Source organism: Astyanax mexicanus, chromosome 18, assembly GCF_023375975.1.
Source record: "Astyanax mexicanus isolate ESR-SI-001 chromosome 18, AstMex3_surface, whole genome shotgun sequence".
Taxonomy (NCBI): Eukaryota; Metazoa; Chordata; class Actinopteri; order Characiformes; family Acestrorhamphidae; genus Astyanax; species Astyanax mexicanus.
The window spans coordinates 28,882,110-28,908,486 of record NC_064425.1 but is presented as its reverse complement, the minus strand read 5'-3'; the positions used below and the strand labels follow the sequence as shown (position 1 = coordinate 28,908,486).

Genomic DNA, 26,377 nt, shown 5'->3' with positions numbered 1-26,377 from the left:
TTTTTATTGCCAGGTGGTGTATTTCTGATAAATAATTAATTAAGTTGTTCTTTGGAGACCCAAACATGGTTCTTCTATGGCATCGCTCTAAATAACACTTACTGACAATATGTAAAGAACATTATTTGCATTGTTCAAAAAGTTGAAAAATAAAAAACATGAAAATATTTTTTTAACTTTTTTTTTTTCAGATGTATTGTGTGAGCAAGATAAATATATATTCCTTCTCAGTATCTGTAGTTACACAGTTAAATCTGTAAAGAATAAGAAGACCAGTGATCCTCGGTTGTGGGAAAGAAGTGAAACTAATTGAGCCTGTTGCAGAGATTCCAGGGTTAGATCATATGAATCAGGAACCAAAGACCTAATATTGAAAGTTCTTCCTCTCAGCTGGAATGATGCCAACTGGGATGAGACAAAACCTGACCTGCCCCAAATCTGGAGAAGGTGCAACTATAAAAGGTCCCAGGTTTCAACATACCTTCACTGTAGAGCGCTGCAGCTTCCATCCATCACAGAGGAAGAGCGTCTGCTATCTGAACGGTGGAAAGGTACAATATGTTCATTGAATATTTAGGTTTTCAATATTATTATTTTAGTCTAAGTAACATGTAAATTTACCATGTTGTTATTCTAGTTTCTGTTAATATTAATTGCTTACTATTTTTTATCAGCTTGTCAACATCAACCCTTTCAAGTAAGAAAAACACGGTAAAATTAACTACGATTTTTAGTAATCATGGGAAAGACGATTGTTGAGAATGAGCTGCCTCAAGCAAAGGCTAATACTAAGGTGAGTAAATAATTCAACTCTGATTTACACTGTACTATTACAATTCACTGTTCTTAACCATTGAATTAAGGTGTCTCATTTAGCCGTAGAAACACAGGTGTTTAACATAAAGAATAATAGCCATGCAGTCTGCCTTTAAAAACATTGGTAAAAAAGTATAGGTGGTTGTAAAGAGCCCTCTGAACTCCAGAGTGGTACTGTGTGTAATAGGATGGCACAGTAGGAGACTGGAGGAATATATTTCCTCCTAGACATTCTATTCTCAGCTGTAAGTGGTTATTACTGAAAATTGGAAGCTTTTAGGAACCACAGCAACTTTTAGGAACCACAAAGTGTCCGACCACAGAGGAAAACAGAGTTACAGAGCGGGTGGTCCAAGTGCTGAGGAGCATAGAGCAGAAAAAAAGTGTCCAACACTCAATAACTGCAGAGCTCCACACCTGCTGTTAGAGCTGCAAAGGGGAACCGACCCCAAACGAATGATTATGGATTTAGAATTATCTATAAAGATTCATAAAATTTTCTATACGCGTAATGTGCAGGTGTCTCAATGCTTTTGTTCATATGGTGAAGATGTGATGTCTTGTACAGTCTCCTGAGAGTGATGGACCACAAGTAAAACGTGTTATTTTACTAATAATTAGATATCGAGAAAATAAAGCAAATTCAATGTTCAATTGTTTATAATTTATTTAACACACAGCCTTAAATAAGCTAAAATAATAAGCACAAAAAGTGTTTTAAAACAATATGCAGTGCATAAAATATTAAATAGAGTACATTTAAGTAAAGTAAAATAATCAGAGATATTAAGGTAAAATATTAATTTGAAATCAAGATTTAAAAAAAATTGTGACAGGACAGGTGCCATTACATGTCTGCCATAAAATGTTATACTTTTTCTCGTTATTGTTAGATTAAACAGTCAAACTAACCCAGTCAAAAAATATAATCAAAATAATAATTAAAAAAAACACAAAATATATATATATATTTTTTTCTGTAGATCATGTAAATCATGTGTACACTGATAACATGTTACTGTTAATTTAAAAACTATAAACTGCCCAATACCAAGAGTCCTTAGAGCAAAGAAATAGGAAGCTTTTTTACAGGTTCAGGTAGTTTTTATATAGACTTATATGCATCATGGGAGTACTTCTTTGTCACAATACATTAAAATTACAAAATAGTTCTCCTGTGTTTTCTTGCAGTTATAAAAAGTATTTGATATTGTTAAGAAACAGTAAATATTAATATTAAAGGTATTTTTCAGCTGATCAGACAAAATGACATGTAATCCAAAAACCTGATTATGATTAAGAGAATGAAGTGTCATGTGAGTGATCTTGTTTGGGCTGACTCAAGTGTCAAGAAACTAGTGAGTTGTTTCTGGATATTTGACCTGAACTGTGTATGTGGGTGAGTGTGCAAAGGACAGTTAGGCTGACACCTCAAAACTGAATGTCCAGTATGTAGTATGTAATGCAGAAGTCGGCGCCTAAGCAGCAGAGATGAGGCCAGAGGAAACATAGAAAACAGTAGTAATCAATAAATGATTTAACTTAATCAGTTCGAAACAGTTGCTGAGGAACCGCTTAACTGACCTTTGCACAGTATGTATGGGTGGGGTTTTGGGGATATAAGGTCTTGCAAATGTAAGGATCATTGAACTTCTTCTACTGAAACTCTGTCTGAGTGGAAGGGGTTCCCAGAGCTCTGTTGTAATAAATTGCTAATTTGCTGAAGATCTAAGTATCCTGTCTCTCTATCCACTCTACTTTGGGCTTCCATCAAAAGAATCAAGGGGAACGCACTGGAGCAGTTGAGGGTAGTGCTGATTTTCCCAACAATATGTAAAGCAATTTTACACATTATTATATTTTAAACTGGCATTTAAAACTGTAAAAAAAAAAACACATATATGACTTATTAAAATCATGTCACATTTCAATGAAAAGTAAATTCTTCCATTTTAAAACAAAGCAAAAAACTATAAGGAAAATATAAAATCTAATTAATACTTTTTAATATTTTTAATGTTGTAATTCTTTTGTTTGTTTGTTTTACAGTGTGACTATTTTTAGACTGAGTTTTCCCATGAGCTACATTTTTACGTCATTTTGTACATGTATTGAGAAACATCTGCTGGTTTCTAAAAGACAATAAGAGCGTGTTTCTTTGTGCTCTTCACGTCTGGAAAAATTATTGAGTAACTTTTACTGTTGTAAACAAAAGAAAATGACAACCAGTCTTCTGATTGGTCCAGTAATTAAGCCCTTCAGCCAATCAGGGTGTTGGCTGAAAGTAGGTCATGCAACAATGTGCAGTGAAGGAAGGAGAAAGGAACTAGGCAGACATGTTCCTCCTAAGAAGCCTTATAGTTCCTGAGTTGTTTGAGTGTGGTGATTTGCACTTTGAGTCTGTGACACAAAGTAAGCTGGACTTTTTCCTTTATCAGCTACTGGTTTAATTCCTGTTAGTTACTTAGCGACTACTTTTACAGCTCATGGGATTAAAAGTTTAGTAGTATATTTACCTGCATATATGTGTATGTTTACTTATTCCTTGATATTTGTGATACCGTGTTGCATACTGAATTATTTATGGTGTAGTTGAGCTGGTTAACAGTGTTGTATGTGTAAATTTCCGGAGTCAGTTAGATTGCAGAGTTCATTGCCTTTACCTTCTTTGCCCATAAGGTGGTGCTAACTCCCTATTATTTAGTTTAGAACTAAATAATAGGAATGCTATGCAGTGGAATTATAGTAATAATATTAATACATTTTATTTTTATAGCGCTTTTCAGGAAACTCAAAGACGCTTTACATTGCATAAAAAAAACACAATATGACAATACATATTAAAATAATCATCATCATCATCAACATCATCAATACCATACAATAGAAATCAATAAAGCAAAACAATCAATGCATAAAAGATAGAAAATTAAAAATTTAATAAGTAAAAACAGATGAAGTAAAGTAGAGGAGAGGAAAAGGGAGAGGCTCATAGAAATGTTGCATCATGCGTTGAAAGCAGCTCTGAAAAGGTGAGTTTTGAGGAGATATTTAAAAGTGGGAAGATCAGAGCAGGCGCGGATGTGTTTTGGGAGAGAGTTCCACAGGGAGGGGGCAGCTATCGCCCCAGGTCCGGTGCTTGTTTCTACCAATGGAGAGTAGATTGGCGTCAGATGATCGAAGTGAACGGGAAGGAGTATGATAATGAAGCAGGTCAGTGAGGTAGGGAGGGGCCTGATTATGGAGAGCTTTGTGAGTAAATAAAATAATTTTTAATTGAATACTATGAGTGACAGGGAGCCAGTGAAGTTGTTGGAGGACAGGTGTAATGTGGTCGCGGGAGGGAGAACGAGTGAGGAGACGTGCAGCGCAGTTCTGAAATATATTGAAGTTTATTTAGGATTTTGTTAGATGTGCCGTAAAGAATGCTGTTGCAGTTGTCAAATCTAGATTTAATGAAAGCGTGGATCAGGGTTTCAGCGGAAGAAAAGGAAAGCGATGGACGAAGGCGTGCAATGTTTTTTAGATGAAAATAAGCAGATTTTGTGATTTGATTTACATGATTTTCAAATGAAAGATTACCGTCAAAAATGACTCCAAGATTACGGACGTGTGAGGAAGGAGACATTGTTGAGTTGTCAATGGTGAGCTGGAAGTTTGTTGTGTTTTCATGCAGGATTTTATTTCAGTGAGGCAATTTGTCAGAACAGAAAGAGATGCATTTGGTAGAAATGTAAAGCTGGCATAGCAATGGAAATGAAGTTTTGGTGCACTTCTACAATTATGTTGTAATTGCTCTTATTGTAATATAATATTATATATATATATATATATATATATATATATATATATATATATATATATATATATATATATATATATATTGTTATGTATTTTCTCTGTTATTGAAGACTCATAGTAATACTACTGCTAATTGCCAAATCCATAAAGCCACCTAAACCATCCTATGCCTCTCTGTCTTGACATACGGAAGTGTTTGCTGCTTATTCAAAACGTACTAGCCCTCCTAGTGAGATCTCCCTCACACTAGTCTTTGCTTATCAGATCTGGAAAAATGTATTGAGAAACATCTACAGGTTTTTAAAAAGAAGACAATAAGAGGGGGCGTCATTGTCTTTGCTCTTCACATCTAGAAAAAAAATGTATAGGGGGAAACGTTTACTGGTTTTAAACAAGACGATGAGAGGAATTGTGGTTGTCTTCACACTTCAGGTCTGGAATATATATATATATATATATATATATATATATATATATATATATATATATATATATATATATATATATATATATATATTAATCTTCTTTATCTTAAAGGAAAATAAAAGTTTGGCTTTGGAAATGTTTATTAAGAAACCTTTATACATTTTAGAAAAAAGACCATAAAAGCATTATTTTCAACACTTTTTTTCAGGTAAGTGAGAAGAAGGTCAGTCGCTGCCCGATGGCAATGCAAATGAAGAACTTTCAGAATGGGTCCAGCCACCAAGACACACTTTATCACAGAGCCATCAAGGTACGTATTCTTATACTGTTTGGAATGTGGAGTGTAAAGCTAAAAGTATTATTGATGTATGAAAATGCTGATTTTAGTCCTTTTAAGTGAATGAATCAGCTTTTGTTGGATAGTTTCAGATGGTCTATTTCAGATGGTCTATGATTGGTTGCAAAGCTGGTCTTCCAGTCAAAAACCAAGATACCCTATGCTATTAAGCAAGTTGCTTATCCATATCTTAACCAGCACAGTTTATGTTTCGACCAGCGTGGTCTTTTGTTGGTCAACAACAAACTATTGGTCAACTTGATTATCGCGGTTGTCCAACCTGGTTATGTTGATCATGTTGGTCAACCACCTGGATCAGACTTAGTCATCCTGCTGATGATTAAGCTTGGTCAAGCTGATTTTGCATGTAGACAGGCTAAACCATGCTGTTTTGATAGGACAGTAGACTGCCAATTTGTCACAGGAGTCTTGATATTTACATTTTACAGTTTTTTATGGCTGTGTAAATTATGATTTAGATGTTTTCCTGAAAACTCTCAAAAACAACTGGTAAAATATATATTTTTCTGTTCTCCTCCAGAATCAGCTCTGCAAACCCAAAGTGTGTGAAGGCTCAGTCATGAACCCAAAGACTCTAATTCGTTCCCCTGCCAACACCCCACCAGGACCTAATGAGCTTCTCATTCAGGCCATTGACTTCATCAACCAGTACTATAAGTCCTTCAAAACGTAGGCCTGCACTAATAGTCTATTGATTAAAGAGGAGGTTAATTGTTTTTAGTTTAAATATTTTACAGTAAATTTAATTGTTATACTCTGATGCAGGTCTAAAATTGAGGAGCACTTGGCCCGTGTTGATGAGGTGGCCCAGGAAATCGATGCCACAGGAACTTATCAGCTCACCACTGAAGAGCTGGCATTTGGAGCCAAACAGGCATGGAGGAACGCGCCAAGGTGCATTGGTCGGATTCAGTGGGCTAATTTACAGGTATAAGACAATTACTGATATTTAACAGATACAAATTGTCTTTAATGTAGGACAGGCTCCCAGAAAGTTTATAGTTTGAATTTGTTTGTTTTCACCCACATTTCCTAATTTCTAATTTTGCCTTTGTTTGATACCCACCAAACTACGTGTACTCCTTCAATGCAGGTCTCCAATATCCAAGTAATAGCCGTTCTGTCCTGCATTAATAGTTGTTTTTATCCCTCATTCCACTCATTTACTCCTATTCATTTTCATACATGCCCAAGGCCTAGAGTTTCATTTGCCTGGCAGCCACCCAACCTTATGTACTCCTTTAGGGCAGTCATGTATTTTTAATGTTATTCCTTGTTCATTCCATTTGCTCCTATTTATTTTAGTTAATGCCTAGGTCATATAATTTTTGTGTCCCAACAGTCATTAAACTACATATTAATCATTATGGCAGGGGCCCATCTTCAGCCATACTAACCCAACCCTCATAGCTCTCATTCAACCAACCCCCCACAGCTACATTACAAAACACTTTAGCAACCACCTTGCAACACTTTTACCACCAAGGCAAAGTCTTTTACACACAATTGGCATCTGCTTTACATAAGTACAGAAATTCAAGAACATAAAGAAAAATACAAGCAAAAAGCATTTAACCCAACACTTACATTTACATTTATGTAATTCCAATTACAGCGGTGGCCCAATGTAGTCTTAGGAGTCTCGCCGAAGGACTCTTATTAGTGTAACAAAGGCATTGTCACCCAGACCTGGAATGAAACCCCAGTCTCCCACATGGTAGCTCACTGGCAGGTGGTGGTGTTATCCACTGCACCACACCATCCACTCTACCCTAGCAACATCTTAGCAGCCAGTTGGAACCATGTTAGCTGGTAATATACATTGCTTTCAGAAGATCCCACTTTCTACTTGTAGTCTACTGTCTACCAAGTAATGCATTGATTGCACGTGACTGTAAACATGTTGTGTCGTTTCTACAGCTGTTTGATGCTCGCCATTGCAAGACTGCCAAGGAAATGTTCCAGTTCATGTGCTCTCATCTGAAATTTGCCACAAATGGAGGAAATTTAAGGTACAAAACAACTGAGCATTAAGATCTATTGGCGGATTTAATATGAAGTTTCATGTCTGGACATTTGTTTAACTCTTGTCTTTATTCATTATGTTTCTATTATAGATCGGCTATCACTGTGTTTCCGCAAAGAACAGATGGGGAGCACGATTTCCGTGTTTGGAACGGTCAGCTAATAAAATATGCCGGCTACCAGATGGAGGATGGTAGTGTGGTTGGGGATCCTGCCAGTGTGGAATTCACGGAGGTATCTATATTACAAGTTACATGTCAACTAATATTAGTTTTGTTGATGTATCATGTAATACAGAGCCATCTCGTCTTGTGTATTATTTTACTTTACTTTACTGAAATGTTACATCTCTGCATTCCATCAGCTTTGTATCCAGCTTGGATGGACACCAAAATATGGGCTCTTTGATGTGCTGCCACTGGTCCTGCAAGCTAATGGAGAAGATCCTGAACTGTTTGAAATTCCGCCAGAACTGATATTGGAGGTTGAAATGGAGCATCCTCAGTAAGTACCATTTGTGAATCTGGTTATGCTATCAGCCATAACATTAGCACCGCCTGCCTAATTTTTATGTAGGCCCCCATTTCGTCCATTGGCCATTTTGCACCAATATATTAGCAGCAGGTCCTGTAATTTAATTCCTACTCATAACACATCAGCTTCTAGTGAACTGACTGTTCACTTTTTGTCTAGTATGTAGATCCCACCTCTTCACAGATGACACAATAGATGAAGATAATCAATGTTTTTACCTCACCTCTCAGTGTTGCTAGTTTTATGGCTCATCTGAGTTCTGTACCTGTATGTAGTGTATGAATATGAACACTGATGTTTTATGTTCTTCATTTAGTTACGAGTGGTTCAAAGATCTGAACCTCCGGTGGTACGCCCTGCCCGCAGTGGCCAACATGCTGATGGAGATTGGTGGTCTTGAGTTTACAGCTTGCCCCTTCAATGGCTGGTACATGGGCACTGAGATTGGAGTGAGGGACTTCTGCGATCCTCAGCGCTACAACATTCTGGAGGTCATTATAGTTATTCATTTATTACAATATAGAGAAGAAAAGCAGTTTATGTCATGATATTGAGCGTCCCTCTCCTGTTGCTTTGTGTTCTATAGAAGGTTGGCTGTTATATGGGCTTGGAAACTCAGAAGTTGTCCTCACTGTGGAAGGATGAAGCTCTGGTTGCCATTAATGTTGCTGTGATTCATAGTTTTCAGGTACAAAACTCTCATTTATTATGTGATTGAAAATTGAAGATGGGTAGATAGTATGAGGTTCATTTGTAAAATAAATCCTCTGTTGTGTTCTGTGCTTCAGAAAAATAAGGTGACCATCACCGATCACCACTCTGCAGCCGAGTCCTTCATGAAGCACATGGAGACTGAAGTGCGTCTGCGAGGAGGGTGTCCTGCAGACTGGATCTGGCTGGTGCCGCCCATGTCTGGCTCTCTTACCCCAGTGTTCCACCAGGAGATGATCAGCTACATCCTCTCCCCTTTCTTCTACTACCAGGTATCACTCACTCTGCATCATTTAAAGAAAGAGATTTTATCAAAACAGTGCCTTCAGGTTATGGTCGGGTTATGTAATCCAAATTGGAAAGGCCTGTATCTTAAATAAAGTCAGTTTAGAGCATGGTGTATGTATTTTGGTGTTAACTTATTTTATTTATCTTTGTTTGAAGACTGATCCCTGGTTAACACATGTCTGGAAAGATGAGGAGAAAGGACTGAAGAAGCGAAAAAGAATTAGCTTTGGAGCACTGACAAAGTAAGACATTCCTTTTTCAGTAATTTTAAAATGTCTAGTTTTGGTCTCTAGTATTAATTAAAGCCATGTGCTTTAATTGTTTCCAAGTGCTCTGGTGTTTCTATTTAGCCCTGCTTTAGATCACTGAATTAGTGTTCTCTGAAGAAAGACAGAATTTGGCTCAGATCCGATTTAAACCTACAGTTACTTATACAAGATAGCTACCGTTAACTAGCTATGTAAACAGAGCTATAAACTCCTGCTTAGCTAGCTCCTTCTGCTGTAGCCCAGCTTCAGTTCTGTCCATGGGCGGTCCCGAGCCGAGGTATGCGATGTCATGAACTCCCTGGTTGATGTGAACTTCAGAGCCTTTCCTGATCGACTTGTTTTTCTGAGGATTTTCTTTTATTAGCAACTGCAGACAAGAAAGGCTGAAGAATAGTTTCATATGTATCATCCATAAACAACTCAGAGAGACCTGTAGTATTTCACAAAGAACAAGAAAAAGTGGATTTCAACAAAAGGAGATCTTTAAAAAACTGCTATGGTAACTATGTTTTCTTGCTCTGCAGGGCTGTGGTCTTTTCTCAAATTCTCATGCAAAAAGCTTTAGAGAACAGAGTCCCTTGCACCATTCTATATGCGACTGAAACTGGAAAATCTCAGACTTTTGCCAAAAAGCTTAAGTCTATGCTGAGCTGTGCCTTCAATCCCAGGGTAAGAGAATTGTCATATGTATATAAGTAGCTATACAAAAGAAAGAATTAACCATGTAAACTTACTTAAACATGTCTTACAGAAATTTGCCCACCATCGGCACAACAGGCAGAGAAATTGCCTTTTTATATTCCCTGTGTTTGAGCTCTGTTCCATGGACCTGCAAAATAAAATGAATTGATGCATTATGAATCAATCAATCAATTACTCACAGAAAATGTGCAAAAGAGCATGATGTGTGTCCCATTTTACAGAATATTGTCTTGCAGGAGAAGTGGGGTGTCTGTCTATTTTTATTTTTGAAAACAAATCCAACTCTTACTTCAATTTAATGTTTCTCAATACAGCTGCTCTGCATGGAGGACTACAGATTTGGTGATCTTGAGAAAGAACGCCTTCTGATAGTGGTGACCAGCACCTTTGGCAATGGGGAATCTCCAGGAAATGGAGAGGTATGGACCAGTTTGCTTCACATTCATCATTTTATTCTTCTTTAACATGAAGATAGATCAGTTTGACATCATGATTTTATTTTCTTTCTTTTTTATAGACTTTCCAGAAGAAGCTCATGGGTAAGAAACAACTCAAAAACAACCTCAGGTCAGTATCAACCAGAGCAGGATCAAAGGTTTAAATCACAAAACACTAGATGTTCTAACTATTTTACTTATAATATTTATTTCGATCACACAGGTACTGTGTTTTCGGCCTGGGCTCTCGGATGTACCCGCAGTTCTGTGCGTTTGCTCATGCTGTGGATGATAAGCTTGCAGAGCTGGGAGCCAAGTGTGTGACCCCCATAGGAGAGGGTGACGAGCTGAATGGCCAGGATGAGGCGTTCTCTGCCTGGGCCTGCACTGCTTTTAAGGTTGGTGAGGCGGTATTGACTATTTATGACAAAGAAACTTTGCCACATTTAAAACTAACAGCATTTGACTGTTTTTAAAACCGGCATTTCTCTGGTCTACAGGCTGTGTGTAAGGAGTTTGGCATTGAGGGTCAACTGTCAGGAGCTGAGCGTCTAACAGACAGCTGGGACCCTCAGAAGATCAGAGTTCAGCCTGACAGCTCCACCTTGGACTGCATTTCTGGTAACACTGTCAACATTGTCTGTAGTACAACTAAAATACTACAAAATACTGTGTTCTACTGGTTATACCAATATATAGAACAATATATGCCAATCTTTCACTAGCCATATAGCACTGAATTAGACTTTTACAAATGGCTTATGTGGACACAGTGATTATGAGGTTTTCAGTACTTGAATTGGTCATAAATAATTAGAGCCTACATGTCTTTTCACAGCTCTCTCAGCCCTCCACTCTAAGACTGTGTTCCCAATGAAGCTGAAAAGGAGGAAGAACCTGCAGAGCTCTCAGTCAAGGTCTGCTCTGAGTTTTAGATAGTACTACTAGATACATGTACTCAGTTTGATGCCACCCCAAATTGTACTGCAAAAAAAAACAAAAAAAAACAAACTAGATTTAGCTAGATACTGTTTATGGATGTCTAAGCTATTCTTTAGAATGAATAAAGTCTTTGATGGTCAAGGTGGTTAAAAACACTAATCATCCAAGGAACAAAAAAAAACAAAAAACAGCCAAACTGGTTGGCTGTAGTGTATTTGGGTTGTATCTGATTTTGGTCATGTATCTTCATGCTGGTTGTTTAGCTTGAGCTGGTCAAGCAGATTCTTTTTTTAGCTTAAACTTCCAGTTTTCCATTGATCGACTGATCTTTTCCTCGCCATTGTTTTCAGACGCTCTACAATCCTGGTGGAGCTGGAGGTACATGGAGCAAAGGATGTGCTAAATTATGCTCCCGGAGACCATGTGGGCGTTTTCCCAGAGAACTCACCTGAGCTGGTGACTGGAATCCTGAAGCACATCCCCAGCGTGCCTCCCACCAATCAGAGCCTCCACCTTGAGTACCAAGCAAATTCTGGTAAGAGTCTAAGTACTATAAATTTGACATATAGATGCAAGTGCCAATAAATGCTTCATTTTTTTAGCAACTGTTGAGTATGGCATTTGGTAGCTATATCATCTGAGGTTTTGCTGCAATCCATTTAAACTTTTAAAGTTTTACATACAAAATTTTAACTGCAGGAATCCCACAAGTCTCACGATTTTCTTACTGGAAAAGTCTGGAGAGTCTTTAGAATCCAAGATGGCTGCACCACATATTAACTGTAGTTAAAGCAATAGAATTATATAGTTCATTATCACTTTTTAATCATTGTTTTATTAATTTACATGTCATTAAATCAGCCAAACACACAGTACTGTCCGGCTTACCAACCTGTGGAAGTTTTCATGGTGTTTTTGATGTGAAAACTACTGTAAAATGAATTGTTGCATTGTATCACAAACAATGCTAACCTGGGACAATCCTAACAATGCTAATTTGGGCCATAACAAGTGGGATATATATTTTTTTGTTTATATTGTTTCTGTTGTGTCTTGTAGGAGGTGTGGGATGGCAGAAGGATGAACGTCTCCCAGCATGCTCCCTGACTCAGGCTCTTGCATACCTTCTGGATATCACCACTCCACCTTCACAAGGCCTCCTGCGCAAACTCTCACAAGTGTCCAAGAAGGAAGATGACTGTCAGCGGCTGCTGGCTCTAGCTTCGGTAAGATAAGTCCAGATTTTTTATCTACAAGCAGAACATAATTTATTTTTTGTGAAGATTAAACATGGTAGAAATCATGTTCATGTGGTGAAATCTTTTTATAGGACTTTAAGAGTTACTCAGAATGGAAGGAATTCCGTAAGCCCAACTTTTTGGAGGTTCTGGAGGAGTTCCCGTCGCTGGAGGTCTCTGCAGCCTTCGTCCTCAGCCAGCTGCCCCCGATGAAGCCCCGCCTCTACTCCCTCAGTTCTTCTCCTGACCTTCACCCTAATGAGCTTCATCTCACTGTGTCTGTGGTCAACTATCGAACCCAAGGTAAAGATGAATCTGCACACTGATACTCAAGCTGGTGCTGCTAATTCTTTTTTTGAAGGGTGCCTACACATGAACACATGAATAAGCATGGAGAAAAAATATTATTTCAAAAGCAATTCTTGATTATTTATAACAGCTTATGTAAGGATGTGAAATCCCAATATTGTATTGGATTATGATACATTTTGCTGTTGTGATGAATCTACTTTTAATTTGGATCATATAGACTCCAAATTATATTACAACAAGTGTAATTAACCCTGTGTAATTCGATGGGATGTAGCACATTTAATTTTTTGTTAAAACAAAAACTAAATAAATCACTGTACTAAGTATTGGACAGTATTTGAACGGCTTTGAACAGCATTTTAAAAAATACTGAGGTGAATAATGGTGTTTTTATTTTTTTAAGTATCATATTATTACGATAGAAATGGTGCATCATGACAATGTCTTTAAATATTGTGATTTAATCATTTTACCATATTATTAACCACTTAGCTCATGTTGCTATTCAGTAGAGACGATTAGACAAGTATTTTATCAAACTTAAGTGACAGATATTTATATTTATCTCTATTTTTAACAGTATTCTAAAGCATTATTAATGGCCAAGAATGTTGTTTATGAGTATATAAAATCAACACTATTTTAGAGATTTACCTCATCAAATTTTGGGGAACTTAAAAAATAAAACAAAAATATATTATTTGAATGGATATTATTGTAAAATGAGAGTTTTTCAAAGTAACTGTTTTTAGTACTTCCGATTTCTCTTGGTCTGTTGCTGCAGGGTTTAAATGGACAAAATATATATGTTTCTATTTGGAGAGCAATGATATATATGCCTATATAAATGGCCTTACATAGAAGTTCTTAAGCAGTTCTAAGATATGTCTTTTCACTCTCCAGATGGAAAGGGTCCTCTTCATCATGGAGTCTGCAGCACATGGCTCAACACTCTTAAAGATGGACATACGGTTCCATGCTTTATTCATGGGTACGTGAAGATTTCTGTATTTTAAGTGCTGCTTTTCTGGTCATAGATAAGGCCTGGTCCTAAACAACACCGCATTTAGGCATCAATTAATTAAACAGCAATTTCTTTTTATTAATTTTATTATGCTTGTAGATCCAGTGGGTTCCACCTTCCACCAGACCCTACCACCCCTACTATCCTGATTGGAGCTGGCAGTGGCATCGCCCCCTTCCGCAGCTTCTGGCAACAGCGCTACCATGACAAGGAAAAGAAAGGTACTTGCAGACCTAAAATCTTAAATATTAAAGATTTCAGACAGCTTGAATCAAATCAAACATCTGCTGGAAAATGCAGTTCAAGACGAGGTGTTTGCTGGTTCCTGGTTTCAGGTGGTTTAATCTTATCGAAGATGTTAAAGGGGATTGACAATCTAGTCATTCAGACACAAACATACCCTAGCTGGTTAACCAGCTCTTGACCATCATAGTGAAGGTTGCAGTTGATTTTGTTCATGCTTGATCATGCTGATCAACATTTTTAAGCATTTTAGGAAGGGCATGTATGTTTTATTATTACAGAGCAACATATTTCAGCTATTAATATAAAAAAGAGGTCTTTAAGACATATCTGAAATAACATTTTTAATATATATATTTTTAATTGTTCAGTGAATCAAGGTGCATCAAACTCTAAAAAAATTAGTCTAATGTTCTAGTGTGTTCACTAGTGTTTTAGTGTTCTGTTACTGACTGGTGTTCATTACAGGAAGCTTTTAGGTCTATGCCAGATATTTATTTATTAACTTGCTATTCAGCTAAAATTCATATGAATGGTACATTCGGAATACTTTCTTAGCAAAAAGAGGTTAATGTGATTAATTCAGATGCATATAACGAATTGGTCGATTTTTTTTTTTTATCACTTGACAGCATTATAAAAATGTATACAGTAAAAATTAAGAGACTACTTCAGTTTCTGAATCAGTTTCTCTGATTTTGCTATTTATAGGTATATGTTTAACTAAAATGAAAAACTTTTTTTATTATATAAACTACGGACATTTCTTACAAATTCCAAATAAAAATATTGTCATTTAGAGCATTTATTTGCAGAAAATGAGAAATGGCTGAAATAAAAAAAAAGATGCAGAGCTTTCAGACCTCAAATATTGCAAAGAAAACAAGTTTATATTAATAAAGTTTTAAGGAGTTTAGAAATCAATATTTAGTGGAATAACCCTGGTTTTTAATCGCAGTTTTTTTATGCATCTTGGCATGTTCTCCTCCACCAGTCTTACACACTGCTTTTGGATAACTTTATGCCTTTACTCCTGGTGCAAAAATTCAAGCAGTTCAGCTTAGTTAGATGGCTTGTGATCATCCATCTTCCTCTTGATTTCAGAGGATTTCAATTTGGTAAAATCAAAGAAACTCATCGTTTCTAAGTGGTCTCTCTCTCTCTCTCTCTCTCTCTCTCTCTCTCTCTCTCTCTCTCTATATATATATATATATATATATATATATATATATATATATATATATATATATATATATATATATATATATATGTGGTTATGAGAGTGTGATCAACGAACAATAAGGTTAGTCATTAGATTCAGGAGAATCTTTTGTTACTGCAGGTCTGAAAGAGAGTCCAATGATGCTGGTGTTTGGCTGCCGTGATTCAGACACAGATCATCTGTATAAAGAAGAAACTTATGAGATGAGAGACAACGGCACTCTGAAGAGCATCACTCCAGCGTACTCTCGCCAGCCTGGACACCCCAAGGTACTGCTAACACTTCACATCCTAACACCACAATGACCAGCCAAACTTATATCACGATTAATAAAGCTGGGGTTTGTCCTGAAATCAAATGAACACAATACAATGCTCTTCTTGAATGTGAAATATAGTAGATAATTATTTAACAGCACTAAGCACTGATTTACCAAACCAAGTGGTTTGCTATTATATCTCATGAGGAGAGCTTTGGAGATGTTTTAATGAGCTCTTTTATCTTTTGATTACTTGTGACATGTTAGTATGACATTAATTTAATTATTTGTATTTTTTTAATGGTTAAATAAATGCTCACTGCACATATAAATATCTTTTCATTCACTTTTTATATGTGCCTAGTCTTTTTGCACATTTTGTACTGTAGAATTCAGTTAATTTTTAGAAAACAGTGAGTCAAATATCCCACAGCTTTAAAATGGAAATACCCAGATAACCATTACACAGTTCTTTGATTTGTCCCTATAGGGGGTCTATGACTATAACCCCAACTGAGAAGTGTGAAAGCTTATGTCAGAACATGTTTTCATCAAACTGTGCAGTCGAGCCTAAAATAGCACAGCTGCGTGGAATAAAGGCGATATCAGAACCTGCTTTAAAACACAAGTTCAACATTTTTTGTAACTTTAATGCAATTATCCATTTTATAAAATGGGTATTTCTTTTATTAATTTAATACACAATAAAAAGTACAGTTACTATTACAGATACTATTGTTCCTAATTATTGCTCTATTGTTGTACGCAGGTGTATGTTCAGGATGTCCTGAAGAAGCAGCTCAGTGAGGAGGTCTGGCAGGCCCTGCAGAAAGCTGGTCATGTGTACGTCTGTGGGGGCATGAACATGGCCCGGGAAGTGGCACACACCATACAGGATATTGTGGCCGGTCAGCTGGGCGTACCTTTCTCAGAGGCTGGGGGATACCTGGAACGATTAAAGGTGCCCACTTATGATGTTACTGACGTTTCTGCGGAAATTCATACGTACTGGTAGACTTTTTACCCTATGGGTCCTCCTAATGACTGTATTTAGCTACTTAAATTTGCACCTATTGTTGATACAGATGTGCAAGTGCACACACAAAGCTTGTCTAGCCCCTGTAGAGAATCTATTGGCACCACTTAAATGCCAGGTGTGGGCTAAAGGGGTGTAAACCCTCCAGCATTGAGCTGTAGAGCCGTGACAGAACTGTTCTCTGGAAAGATGGCGCATCTGACCTCACTAACACTTTTGGAGCTGAATTCAACTAAATTCTCACAGCAATGCTCCAACAAATCTAGTAAAAAGCCTTCTCTGGACAATAGAGTCAATTGCTACAGTTACTTTTTAATATTCATAATGAAAAATACTTTTAAAGCTTTTGGCAACAGTCTGTTTTCATATATATATATATATATATATATATATATATATATATATATATATATATATATATATATATATATATATATATATATATATACATATATATATATATATATATCTACGCTGATGGGTGGTGGTCCGGAAATGAGGTGTGTTCAGGTAAATTTCTGGTGTATTATTATCTTGCCAACGGAAAACACAGGTGCGCCACTGACTAAAAAAAAGATTGCAAACCAAGCTTTTTTTTAAAAACAGAATACAAAATAAATAACATTGCTGTTCTCGTAAATGGCCGCATGAACTAGCAGGTCAGGTGTATTTTCCCCGTCGTTATGATAGCAAAGACACACTGACACAACCTAAATCAAGCTGACAGTTTTGTCTTGTCTTGATCCTCATTTAAACAGTACTATAATCTAAAAATAATCTTTAAAACATGCAAATTTCTTGTGAGGAAAACTGTCAGGGCCAGGCAGGACCAGACAAGTGCGGACAGAGTTTACAGACTTTATTAAAAGGCTGAGATGGTACAGGGGTTATGAACAAAAGCAGGCACAAAACCAATGAAGGATAGCAGGGAGAAACCATACCATAAATGGGGGACAGTCCAGAGTTCATACACAGGCAAGCGGAGAAAGGGAGCAGGCAAATATAGAGTCGATAATACAGTCTAGGTAAAACCAAAACACAGGGCAAAGGCAAAAGGCAGAGTAATAAACACAGTCCAGGTTATACACGAGATAAATCCAATAGACGGGCGTAGGCAAAAATCTTAGTCCGAAAAACACAGAAAATAGATCATACACAGAGAAATCAAACAATGGCAAGGTGTGAGCGTGAGCGTGAGGTGTGAGCGTGAGAGTGGTCCTTAAATAATGCTGAAGATTTGTACTCCGGACTTCCTGGAGGCGTCATGTGGTGTTTATGAGTATGGAAACAAGATAAAATGATTTCAGAACCATTAGATAAGGACTAATGAATCAGTGAGGATCAATAAAAAAATTTTAGACAATCATTTATTGAACTGTCATGCTGCTATTAGACACAGGCAATTCAGCACAGTGCACTTCAAATGTAGAGCCCACTCTATATCTTGGGCATCATGAGCAGCTGCCCCATGGCCACCAGGGGTCTCCTAACAGACAGATGATTGTTTTTATATACTTAAATAGGGTTATTATACTGTATAAACTTAATTTAACTTTTTTTTTTTTTTCAACAGGCTGAGAAAAGATACCATGAAGACATCTTTGGAGCATAGCTCTGCTACCTGTCAGAAGATCTAAGGAAGGTCATTATTAAAACCTAAGAAAGGTCATTATTAAAACCAGGCTTTTATAAAGTTATTTTTTATGTATTTATTCTTGCACAGCTTCCTCCAGCAGTCGCAAAATCTTGTGTTTTCAGCTTCAAGATGAAGCCATAGCCTACAAACTTCATAATCTATATACTGCTAAATTAATATATAAGCACTATTTCGGAATTAGTATAGTCATTTTCGTTCTATTTTGTATTTTAGTTCTGTTTCTGCTGTTGTCTGTATATTTTTATTTGACATGATATGATATTTCCTATACATTAGCAAGCTTTTGACTTTTTAACTGGGCCCATTATACTATCACTTCAGACTTTTCCTCTGTAAAATTCCTAACACAGTTTGTATAACTCTATATTATTATCATGTGCTTTGTATAAGTCTATTGCTTGTAAAGAAAAGTGTATATTGTTTTGTGTTTGTCTGATTATCCAGGCTTTAATGTATGCCATTGTAATGATAAAATAACTATGTGTAGCCTATCCAGGGCAGAATCAGGGCAAAAGTAAAATACCCTGAACTACTCTTAATAATATCTTTAACTTATACTCTCTAACAACGTCTGTCTGTAAGATGTATTATTTAAAATGTTTAATTTTAAATAAAGCATTGCATTAAAGATTTTCTACTTCGGGACATCATTCATTCATGTTAAATAGAAATAGTGGTTCTGCTTGAACCGTCAAACTGCTTTTAGATCAAAGTGATCAAAAGCATTTACATTCATTACTCAGGTAGAAGTATAGATAATAGGGTTTAAAATACTTCTGTAGAAGTTGAAGTATCAATTCAAGCTTTTTACTCAAGTGTAAAATACTGCTTTCAAAACTATGTAAAGTATAAAAGTAAAAGTAATGTAATTGGAAAAAATACCATTAAGAAACACATTTTTCTAAAAGCCATAATGACTATAATGTTATATTAAAATGTTAATGTTGATGTATTTAGGGTGCACTAGGCTCCCTGTTTCAGCTGTATATATGCCCATGGCAAATTAATGTATTTTAGTAGAATGTGAATATATTAAAGAAGCTTATTTGGGACATTTCGCTCTGGATCTCTTGAGTCTCTGCATGGATCATCTTCAAACTAGGCTACATACATCTGCTATGTTCTTGCTGGAATTGGGGGCATGACATGTGCAGGTGTGATGGATTGCATATCCAATAAGGTGTCAGAATGGTATATGTTTATACTTCTCATCCAGCCATAATCAGATTCACTCAATCTGGATGGAGAGATTTATTTGGATATGTTTTTACGAAGCCGGAATGAAAACAAGCTGAAATTAAATAGGAGTAATGAGGCTATTTTTAAAATGTAAGGAGTAGAAAGTTCAGATAATTGTGTGAAAATGTAAAGAGTAGAAGTATTTGTACTTTTATTGGTACTATTTTTGGGCACCTCTGATTAACAGTAAATTTGTGGTAATGTTACACATAGCAGACAAACCAAGTCTCCCTGAAGCTGCGGGAGTCTCCCGCATTTCGGTAGTGGCTCCCTGATGCCCGCGAGTCACATATAATCTGCCGGAATTCAGAATGAGTGCCCCAAGAGTGCACCGCACACAAACGCGCACACAGGTGACTTTTTTTCTCTAATCGCGTGTGGGAAGGAGAGAGAGAAAACAGAGGGTTCTGATTGGCCTGCTCTCTGCAAAGAGTCTGTGAGACAGCCAATCAGTTTTTAGTGTGGGCGGGCAGTGTTTTTCCCCCCTCCCGGACGGGATTTGTTCAGTGAGTGAGAGAAAGCAGATCATGGCGGAGGCAATATTAATAATTATTGTAATATGATATGAAATGTTTTTTTGATGTTTTGCAATTTTTTGTGATATTGTATCTGTCAATTTTTGTCAAATAATGGCTTTTTTTCCAAAAAAAAAAAAAAAAAGGAAAGCAGAGGCAGGGCCTGCCAAAAAGAAAAAAGATAAAACTAATTTCACCTCTGAGTACTCTAAATTTAATAAAAAAAAAAAAAAAGTAAAATTAATTAATGTAAAAGTGTGTGAAAGTTTTTTTTGTTTTGGTATTTTTTTGGCGGGGGGAGGGGGGGGTGTAACCTACGGTGGCCCTGAAGTGCAAAACAAATTAACATGTCAGAAAACAAAATTACAAAAACTAAAACACATTTACAAAACTTAAAACAAATTTACAAGACGCAAAACACTTTTCCCAGCACTGAAACACTTTTACAAACGCTGAAACACTTTTACAAACGCTGAAACACTTTTACAAACGCTGAAACACTTTTACAAACGCTGAAACACTTTTACAAACGCTAAAACACTTTTACAAACGCTAAAACACTTTTACAAACGCTAAAACACTTTTACAAACGCTGAAACACTTTTACAAACGCTAAAACACTTTTACAAACGCTGAAACACTTTTACAAACGCTGAAACACTTTTACAAACGCTGAAACACTTTTACAAACGCTAAAACACTTTTACAAACGCTAAAACACTTTTACAAACGCTAAAACACTTTTACAAACGCTAAAACACTTTTACAAACGCTAAAACACTTTTACAAACGCTGAAACACTTTTACAAACGCTAAAACACTTTTACAAACGCTAAAACACTTTTACAAACGCTAAAACACTTTTACAAACGCTGAAACACTTTTACAAACGCTGAAACACTTTTACAAACTGCGATTTCTGACGGAAAGGGAGGGTCTAACACACAGGAAGTGCTTGATGCGGACCCTCCTTGTCAGTCAAGCTGCGTTACGATGAGAGAGTGGAGTTATGGACACTAAACTATGTTTTGTGGCACGTATTTTAGCAGCAGCAGTAAATACTTAAACTATCCCTGTCCTGTTGCTACCCCCGCCGCGGGGTTCACCTAATACCCCGGGGGTTCAGCTAATGCCACGCGGCCATCAGCCACTGCCCCCGCCGCGGGGTTCAGCTAATGCCACGCGGCCATCAGCCACTGCCCCCGCCGCGGGGTTCAGCTAATGCCACGCGGCCATCAGCTAATGCCCCCGCTGCGGGGTTCAGCTAATACCCCACGGAGTTCAGCCACTGCCCCGCGGCCATCAGCTAATGCTCCCGCCGCGGGGTTCAGCTAATGCCCCACGTAGTTCAGCCACTGCCCCGCGGGGTTCAGCCACTCCTGTACTGTATTACCTGAACCCCGCGGGGCAGTGGCTGATGGCCGCCGGGCATTAGCTGAACCCCGCTGCGGGGGGGGGGGGGGGCAGTGACTGATAACCGCGGGGCAGTGGCTGATGCCCACCGGGCATTAGCTGAACCCCGCGGCGGGGGCAGTGGCTGATAACCGTGGGGCAGTGGCTGAACCCCCGGGGTATTAGGTGAACCCCGCGGCAGGGGCAGTGGCTGAACCCCCGGGGTATTAGGAGAACCCCGCGGCGGGGGCAGTGGCTGATAACCGCGGGGCAGTGGCTGATGGCCGCCGGGCATTAGCTGAACCCCGCGGCGGGGGCAGTGACTGATAACCGAGGGGCAGTGGCTGAACCCCCGGGGTATTAGGTGAACCCCGCGGCGGGGGCAGTGGCTGATAACCGCGGGGCAGTGGCTGAACCCCTGGGGTATTAGGTGAACCCCGCGGCGGGGGCAGTGGCTGATAACCGCGGGGCAGTGGCTGATGGCCGCCGGGCATTAGCTGAACCCCGCGGCGGGGGCAGTGACTGATAACCGAGGGGCAGTGGCTGAACCCCCGGGGTATTAGGTGAACCCCGCGGCGGGGGCAGTGGCTGATAACCGCGGGGCAGTGGCTGAACCCCTGGGGTATTAGGTGAACCCCGCGGCGGGGGCAGTGGCTGATGGCCGCCGGGCATTAGCTGAACCCCCGGGGTATTAGGTGAACCCCGCGGCGGGGGTAGCAACAGGACAGGGATAGTTTAAGTATTTACTGCTGCTGCTAAAATACGTGCCACAAAACATAGTTTAGTGTCCATAACTCCACTCTCTCATCGTAACGCAGCTTGACTGACAAGGAGGGTCCGCATCAAGCACTTCCTGTGTGTTAGACCCTCCCTTTCCGTCAGAAATCGCAGTTTGTAAAAGTGTTTCAGCGTTTGTAAAAGTGTTTCAGCGTTTGTAAAAGTGTTTCAGCGTTTGTAAAAGTGTTTCAGCGTTTGTAAAAGTGTTTCAGCGTTTGTAAAAGTGTTTCAGCGTTTGTAAAAGTGTTTCAGCGTTTGTAAAAGTGTTTTGCGTCTTGTAAATTTGTTTTAAGTTTTGTAAATGTGTTTTAGTTTTTGTAATTTTGTTTTCTGACATGTTAATTTGTTTTGCACTTCAGGGCCACCATAGTAACCTCCCTGAAATCAACTTTTGCAACTTGGGATGTCTGCACATAGTGATGGTGACGGTAAACAGACTGTGCTATATGTGATTCATTTAGATATTGCCCATAGTAGAGCACTACAGCAGCAATAAGTAAACAGTTTTATTGTATATAGTAATGAATAGTACACAGCTTTCTGAATTTAAATGCAGAGAACTGACGGCAGTGTCCTGTAATGAACATCAGTTAGTTTTGCAGGACGTAAAACGACATAAGTATAAATAAATAAATGCACATATAACTAACTAAATAAATAAATAAATACACACATAAATATATAAGTATAGATTTGTCAATCAAAAAATAGGGAATCTATTTCCATACTTCTATGCATGAAACTTTATTTGTTGCTGTTTTTGCATTTATTTATTTATTTATTTTTTTTACATTTATTTGTTTATTAATTTATTTATTTAAACATTTTACATTCATCAATTAATTGATTTATTTTAACAATTTTACATTTATTTATTCGTTTCTTTATTTATTTCCGCATTTCTTTATTTAATTATTTTAGTATTTTCGTTTTTGTATGTTAATTAGGTAGGCGGTCCTATCCTGCTCGCCTCGATTTTTAATTTTACATAAAAAACAAACAAAAAAAAATTCGTAGACAGACAGCACCATGATGTACAAGCCATTGTTTCCTCTACATTTCAGTTTTACATTTCATTGATTTTTTGTTTTACGAATAGAAAGCATATTATTAATATTTATTAATGATTATTAACTCTCGTTTTTTAAACTTCGAGATCCCATTCAAACTGTATAATCGGAAATTTTTGCACACACCGTCGACAGGGGGCGCTAGAGGACATTAACTACAATCCGCTGTATTAGAAGAAGAATCGAGGAGGTGGTGGGTTATGATTACCTCCCGCCAGATTCTGCACCCCTCAGAAAAAGCGGTCCTGACTGAATCTGCGATGGGTCTGTTCAGCCACCAGATGGCGCTCCGGATCGAGTCCAGAATGAATGGGTTCATATGAGAAAACTTTGAGTTTATTAATGTTTTATAATTTTCATACAGTGAGAAATACTTGTTTAAGAAATATTCAACACAGAACAATATAATTTTAATTCAGATCCGCAGTTTAAATTTAAAGCTTTTAAACCTTCAAGCTCAGTGCTCTGACTGAAATCCAGCATCAGATCAAAAACAGCACACAGTAGCAGCAACTCTAGCGTCTCTACTGTGTAAAACCCGTTTACTGGAGAAAACGGAAACTTATATATTGTAAATTATTACAATTTTAGTTTCCAAAATTAAAGGAATATTCTGGCCAAATGGATAGTTACTATTTTTAATTTGAGTTTTTAGCTGTTTAGCTTCATTCACTCCCATTCATTCTGAACTCACTCTCGGGCTCCCTCTAGCAGTTCGCTCACATTTTCTGATATAACGGCTGAAAATGGCTGAAATAACAAAAATGATGCAGAGCTTTTAGACCTCAAATAATGTAAAGAAAAATGTTCATATTCATAAAGGTACAAGAGTACAGAAATCAATATTTGGTGGAATAAACTTGGTTTTTAATCATAGTTTTTATGCATCATGTTCTCCTCCACCAGACTTACACACTGCTTTTGGATAACTTTATGCCACTCCTGGTGCAAAAAAATCAAGCAGTTCAGCTTGGTTTGATAACTCAACAGGGACTCGCAAGCTTCCAAAAATTGCATTAAATTAATGTTCCAAAAAAACATTAAATTAATAAATCATGCCATACCAGGGTTAAAAGACACATTGCTGTGACACACAATTAGGTTACAAAAATAACATTTTAAATAAATTAACTCAGTTGTTAGTGAATAAGACTGTCGCTAGTTCTTGGGTGCTTCTCAGTTTTAGCCCTGTCATTTTTAATACGTTAATTTAAAATTATTAAAAACATTTATCTTATTAATATTGATTAAACTGATTAAACTGTTCGACCCATACGTTTAACCCAAACGATTAACCAACTACGATTAAATTAGAATACATTTTATTAATTTAGCTATTTTAGATTTTAGTTTACTTATTTAGTTATTTTTGTCTGGCGGTGATTTGCGCTTCCATCAGGCGAATACAACAGCTACCCACGGGGGCCTTGGTTGCAGGTTGTGTAGCGGGACACATTGAGACGCTACAGCAGACCGCGGTGAGATAGATCCACAGGGCGCTGCGCGGAGCAGCACGCTGGGGGAGAGTTTCTGACCCCTGCGTGTCTATGCGGTGTGTTTTGTGTGTGTAGAAGGTTTAGAGAGTTAAACGTGGAGGATCAGTGAATCAGTGCGGACTGTAGTGAAGAGACAGCATGGCGGGCAGCAGGCTGGAGAAGTTCGGGACTGTGTATACCCGGTATGTGTTTTATAACCTTTATTATACAGGAGGATCTGTCAGCGGGACCTGAGGGCTGTTCGAGAATCTGCTCCTCAGTTCTGTGACAGATTCGGTTTTAAATAAGAAGATAACCCTTCAGTAGAAGAGTAAATGAAGGAGTAGCGCTGTGCTGGGAGAGATGTGTGTGAGCAGGACTGAAGGTTAAATCAGTAGAGACAGAAATCAGAGTGAAATCAGCAGATACAGGCCTCGAGTTCAACTGAAAATATGAAAATGTCTCTGTTAAATATGAGTAAATTGATAGTACAGTACCAGTCAAACGTTTGGACACACCCCTTCTGATTTATTGTTTTTTATGTATTTTTTTCTATATTGTAAGTTAATAATGAGGACATCTGGACTATGATAGAATGCATTTTTAATTATGAAGTAAACAAAAAAAGCGTTAGATTTTTCAAAGTAGCACCTTTTGCTTATATGCCAGATTTGCCCACTCTTTTTCTCTGCTCCAACTCACCCAAAACCACCTGGGTTGGGTTTTTATGTCTGGTGTTTGTCTACCTTACTCCATATGTGTTTTTTTTTCATAATGTATTTATATTAATTCACAGTGTAGTGTATAATACAAATTAAGATCAAATATTAATGAAGTATGTCCAAACTGGTATCAAACTTTTGAATGATCCCTACCTTTAAAATATCACAGTATATCAGCTCATACTAACAACCCTTACAGCCAGCAAACACTTGTTTGTATAGCAGCTAAAAGTCAATCCTTTTTTGTAATTTGACTATTTTGTGGCTTATTTTTGTAAGAAGGCCTCTGTTCTCTAAAGCCTGTTTTAAGGTAAAATTACAAATCTGGCAAGTCGTTTTAGTCTAAAATGACGAGTGAAAGAGGATATAAATCATATAAGTCATATGTTACCAATTATGTGCTGCTAAATTTATCTTCCTCTTATCTTTAATTACATTTTTGCTAGGAGGAATTGTAGTTCCAGATATCCACATTGTAAGTAGGGCTGCCAATAATGACTGTTTTTTGTTGTAGACTAATCTGCCGATTATTTGTTAGTTTAGTCGATTGGTCGTGATTATTTTTTGGCATGCTCTCCATTTGTACTTCCTACTGGTGAGGACATCTAAACATTTACATCCCAGGACTAATTTTGCAGAACCTTTTTATAGTTTGACATACCTATATTTAACAAAAAATTACAAAGTATATTAAAGAAAACACTTGTATGCTTTTTTTCCACTTTTTTTCTTACCTTTTCCAAAGGAGTTTTCTACCTGAAATTATTAGGGTTCAAGCACCGAAGGTGCGTAGAACCCTATTGTTTTTGCTAAGATTTTTCTTCTTCTTCTTCTTCTTCTTCTTCTTATTATTATTAGGGGTTCGAGCACGTAGTGCTAGAAACCCT

At 37.5% G+C, this 26,377-nt stretch overlaps 2 protein-coding genes across 3 annotated transcripts in view; both read left to right on the top strand.

Annotated features, from left to right (window-relative positions):
* The first annotated feature begins 481 nt into the window (after nucleotides 1-481).
* LOC103026958 (nitric oxide synthase, inducible) lies at nucleotides 482-18,933 on the top strand. 2 transcript variants are annotated; one of them, XM_022680525.2, is made up of 26 exons: nucleotides 482-551; nucleotides 675-793; nucleotides 5,252-5,353; nucleotides 5,922-6,070; nucleotides 6,167-6,329; nucleotides 7,322-7,413; nucleotides 7,519-7,660; nucleotides 7,791-7,930; nucleotides 8,277-8,451; nucleotides 8,547-8,648; nucleotides 8,749-8,943; nucleotides 9,116-9,201; nucleotides 9,753-9,897; nucleotides 10,245-10,349; nucleotides 10,448-10,497; nucleotides 10,591-10,765; nucleotides 10,868-10,988; nucleotides 11,206-11,284; nucleotides 11,660-11,844; nucleotides 12,369-12,535; nucleotides 12,640-12,850; nucleotides 13,763-13,850; nucleotides 13,983-14,104; nucleotides 15,469-15,617; nucleotides 16,377-16,568; nucleotides 18,217-18,933. In XM_022680525.2, the coding sequence occupies exons 2-26, from the start codon at nucleotides 740-742 to the stop codon at nucleotides 18,253-18,255; spliced, it is 3,228 nt and encodes a 1,075-aa protein (XP_022536246.2). In that variant the 5' UTR covers nucleotides 482-551; nucleotides 675-739; the 3' UTR covers nucleotides 18,256-18,933. The 2 variants fall into 2 exon arrangements, with proteins under 2 accessions (XP_022536246.2, XP_049322946.1); XM_049466989.1 differs by lacking the exons at nucleotides 482-551; nucleotides 675-793 and adding an exon at nucleotides 2,894-3,228.
* A 5,794-nt stretch (nucleotides 18,934-24,727) lies between these two features.
* mrps23 (mitochondrial ribosomal protein S23) overlaps nucleotides 24,728-26,377 on the top strand; it is a 57,646-nt gene continuing 55,996 nt past the window's right edge. Inside the window, exon 1 of the mRNA XM_022680470.2 lies at nucleotides 24,728-24,971. Within this exon, the coding sequence (XP_022536191.2) occupies nucleotides 24,928-24,971 (44 nt within the window). The 5' untranslated portion in view covers nucleotides 24,728-24,927. The remainder of the gene's footprint in view (nucleotides 24,972-26,377) is intronic.

Excerpts from the sequence above, each read along its gene's own strand:
- LOC103026958 (XM_022680525.2), top strand. The coding sequence starts at position 740 with ATGGGAAAGACGATTGTTGAGAATGAGCTGCCTCAAGCAAAGGCTAAT. Across the intron at positions 7,931-8,276 it reads GTTGAAATGGAGCATCCTCA|TTACGAGTGGTTCAAAGATC; the intron begins GTAAGTACCATT and ends TTCTTCATTTAG. Across the intron at positions 11,285-11,659 it reads CTGCAGAGCTCTCAGTCAAG|ACGCTCTACAATCCTGGTGG; the intron begins GTCTGCTCTGAG and ends CATTGTTTTCAG.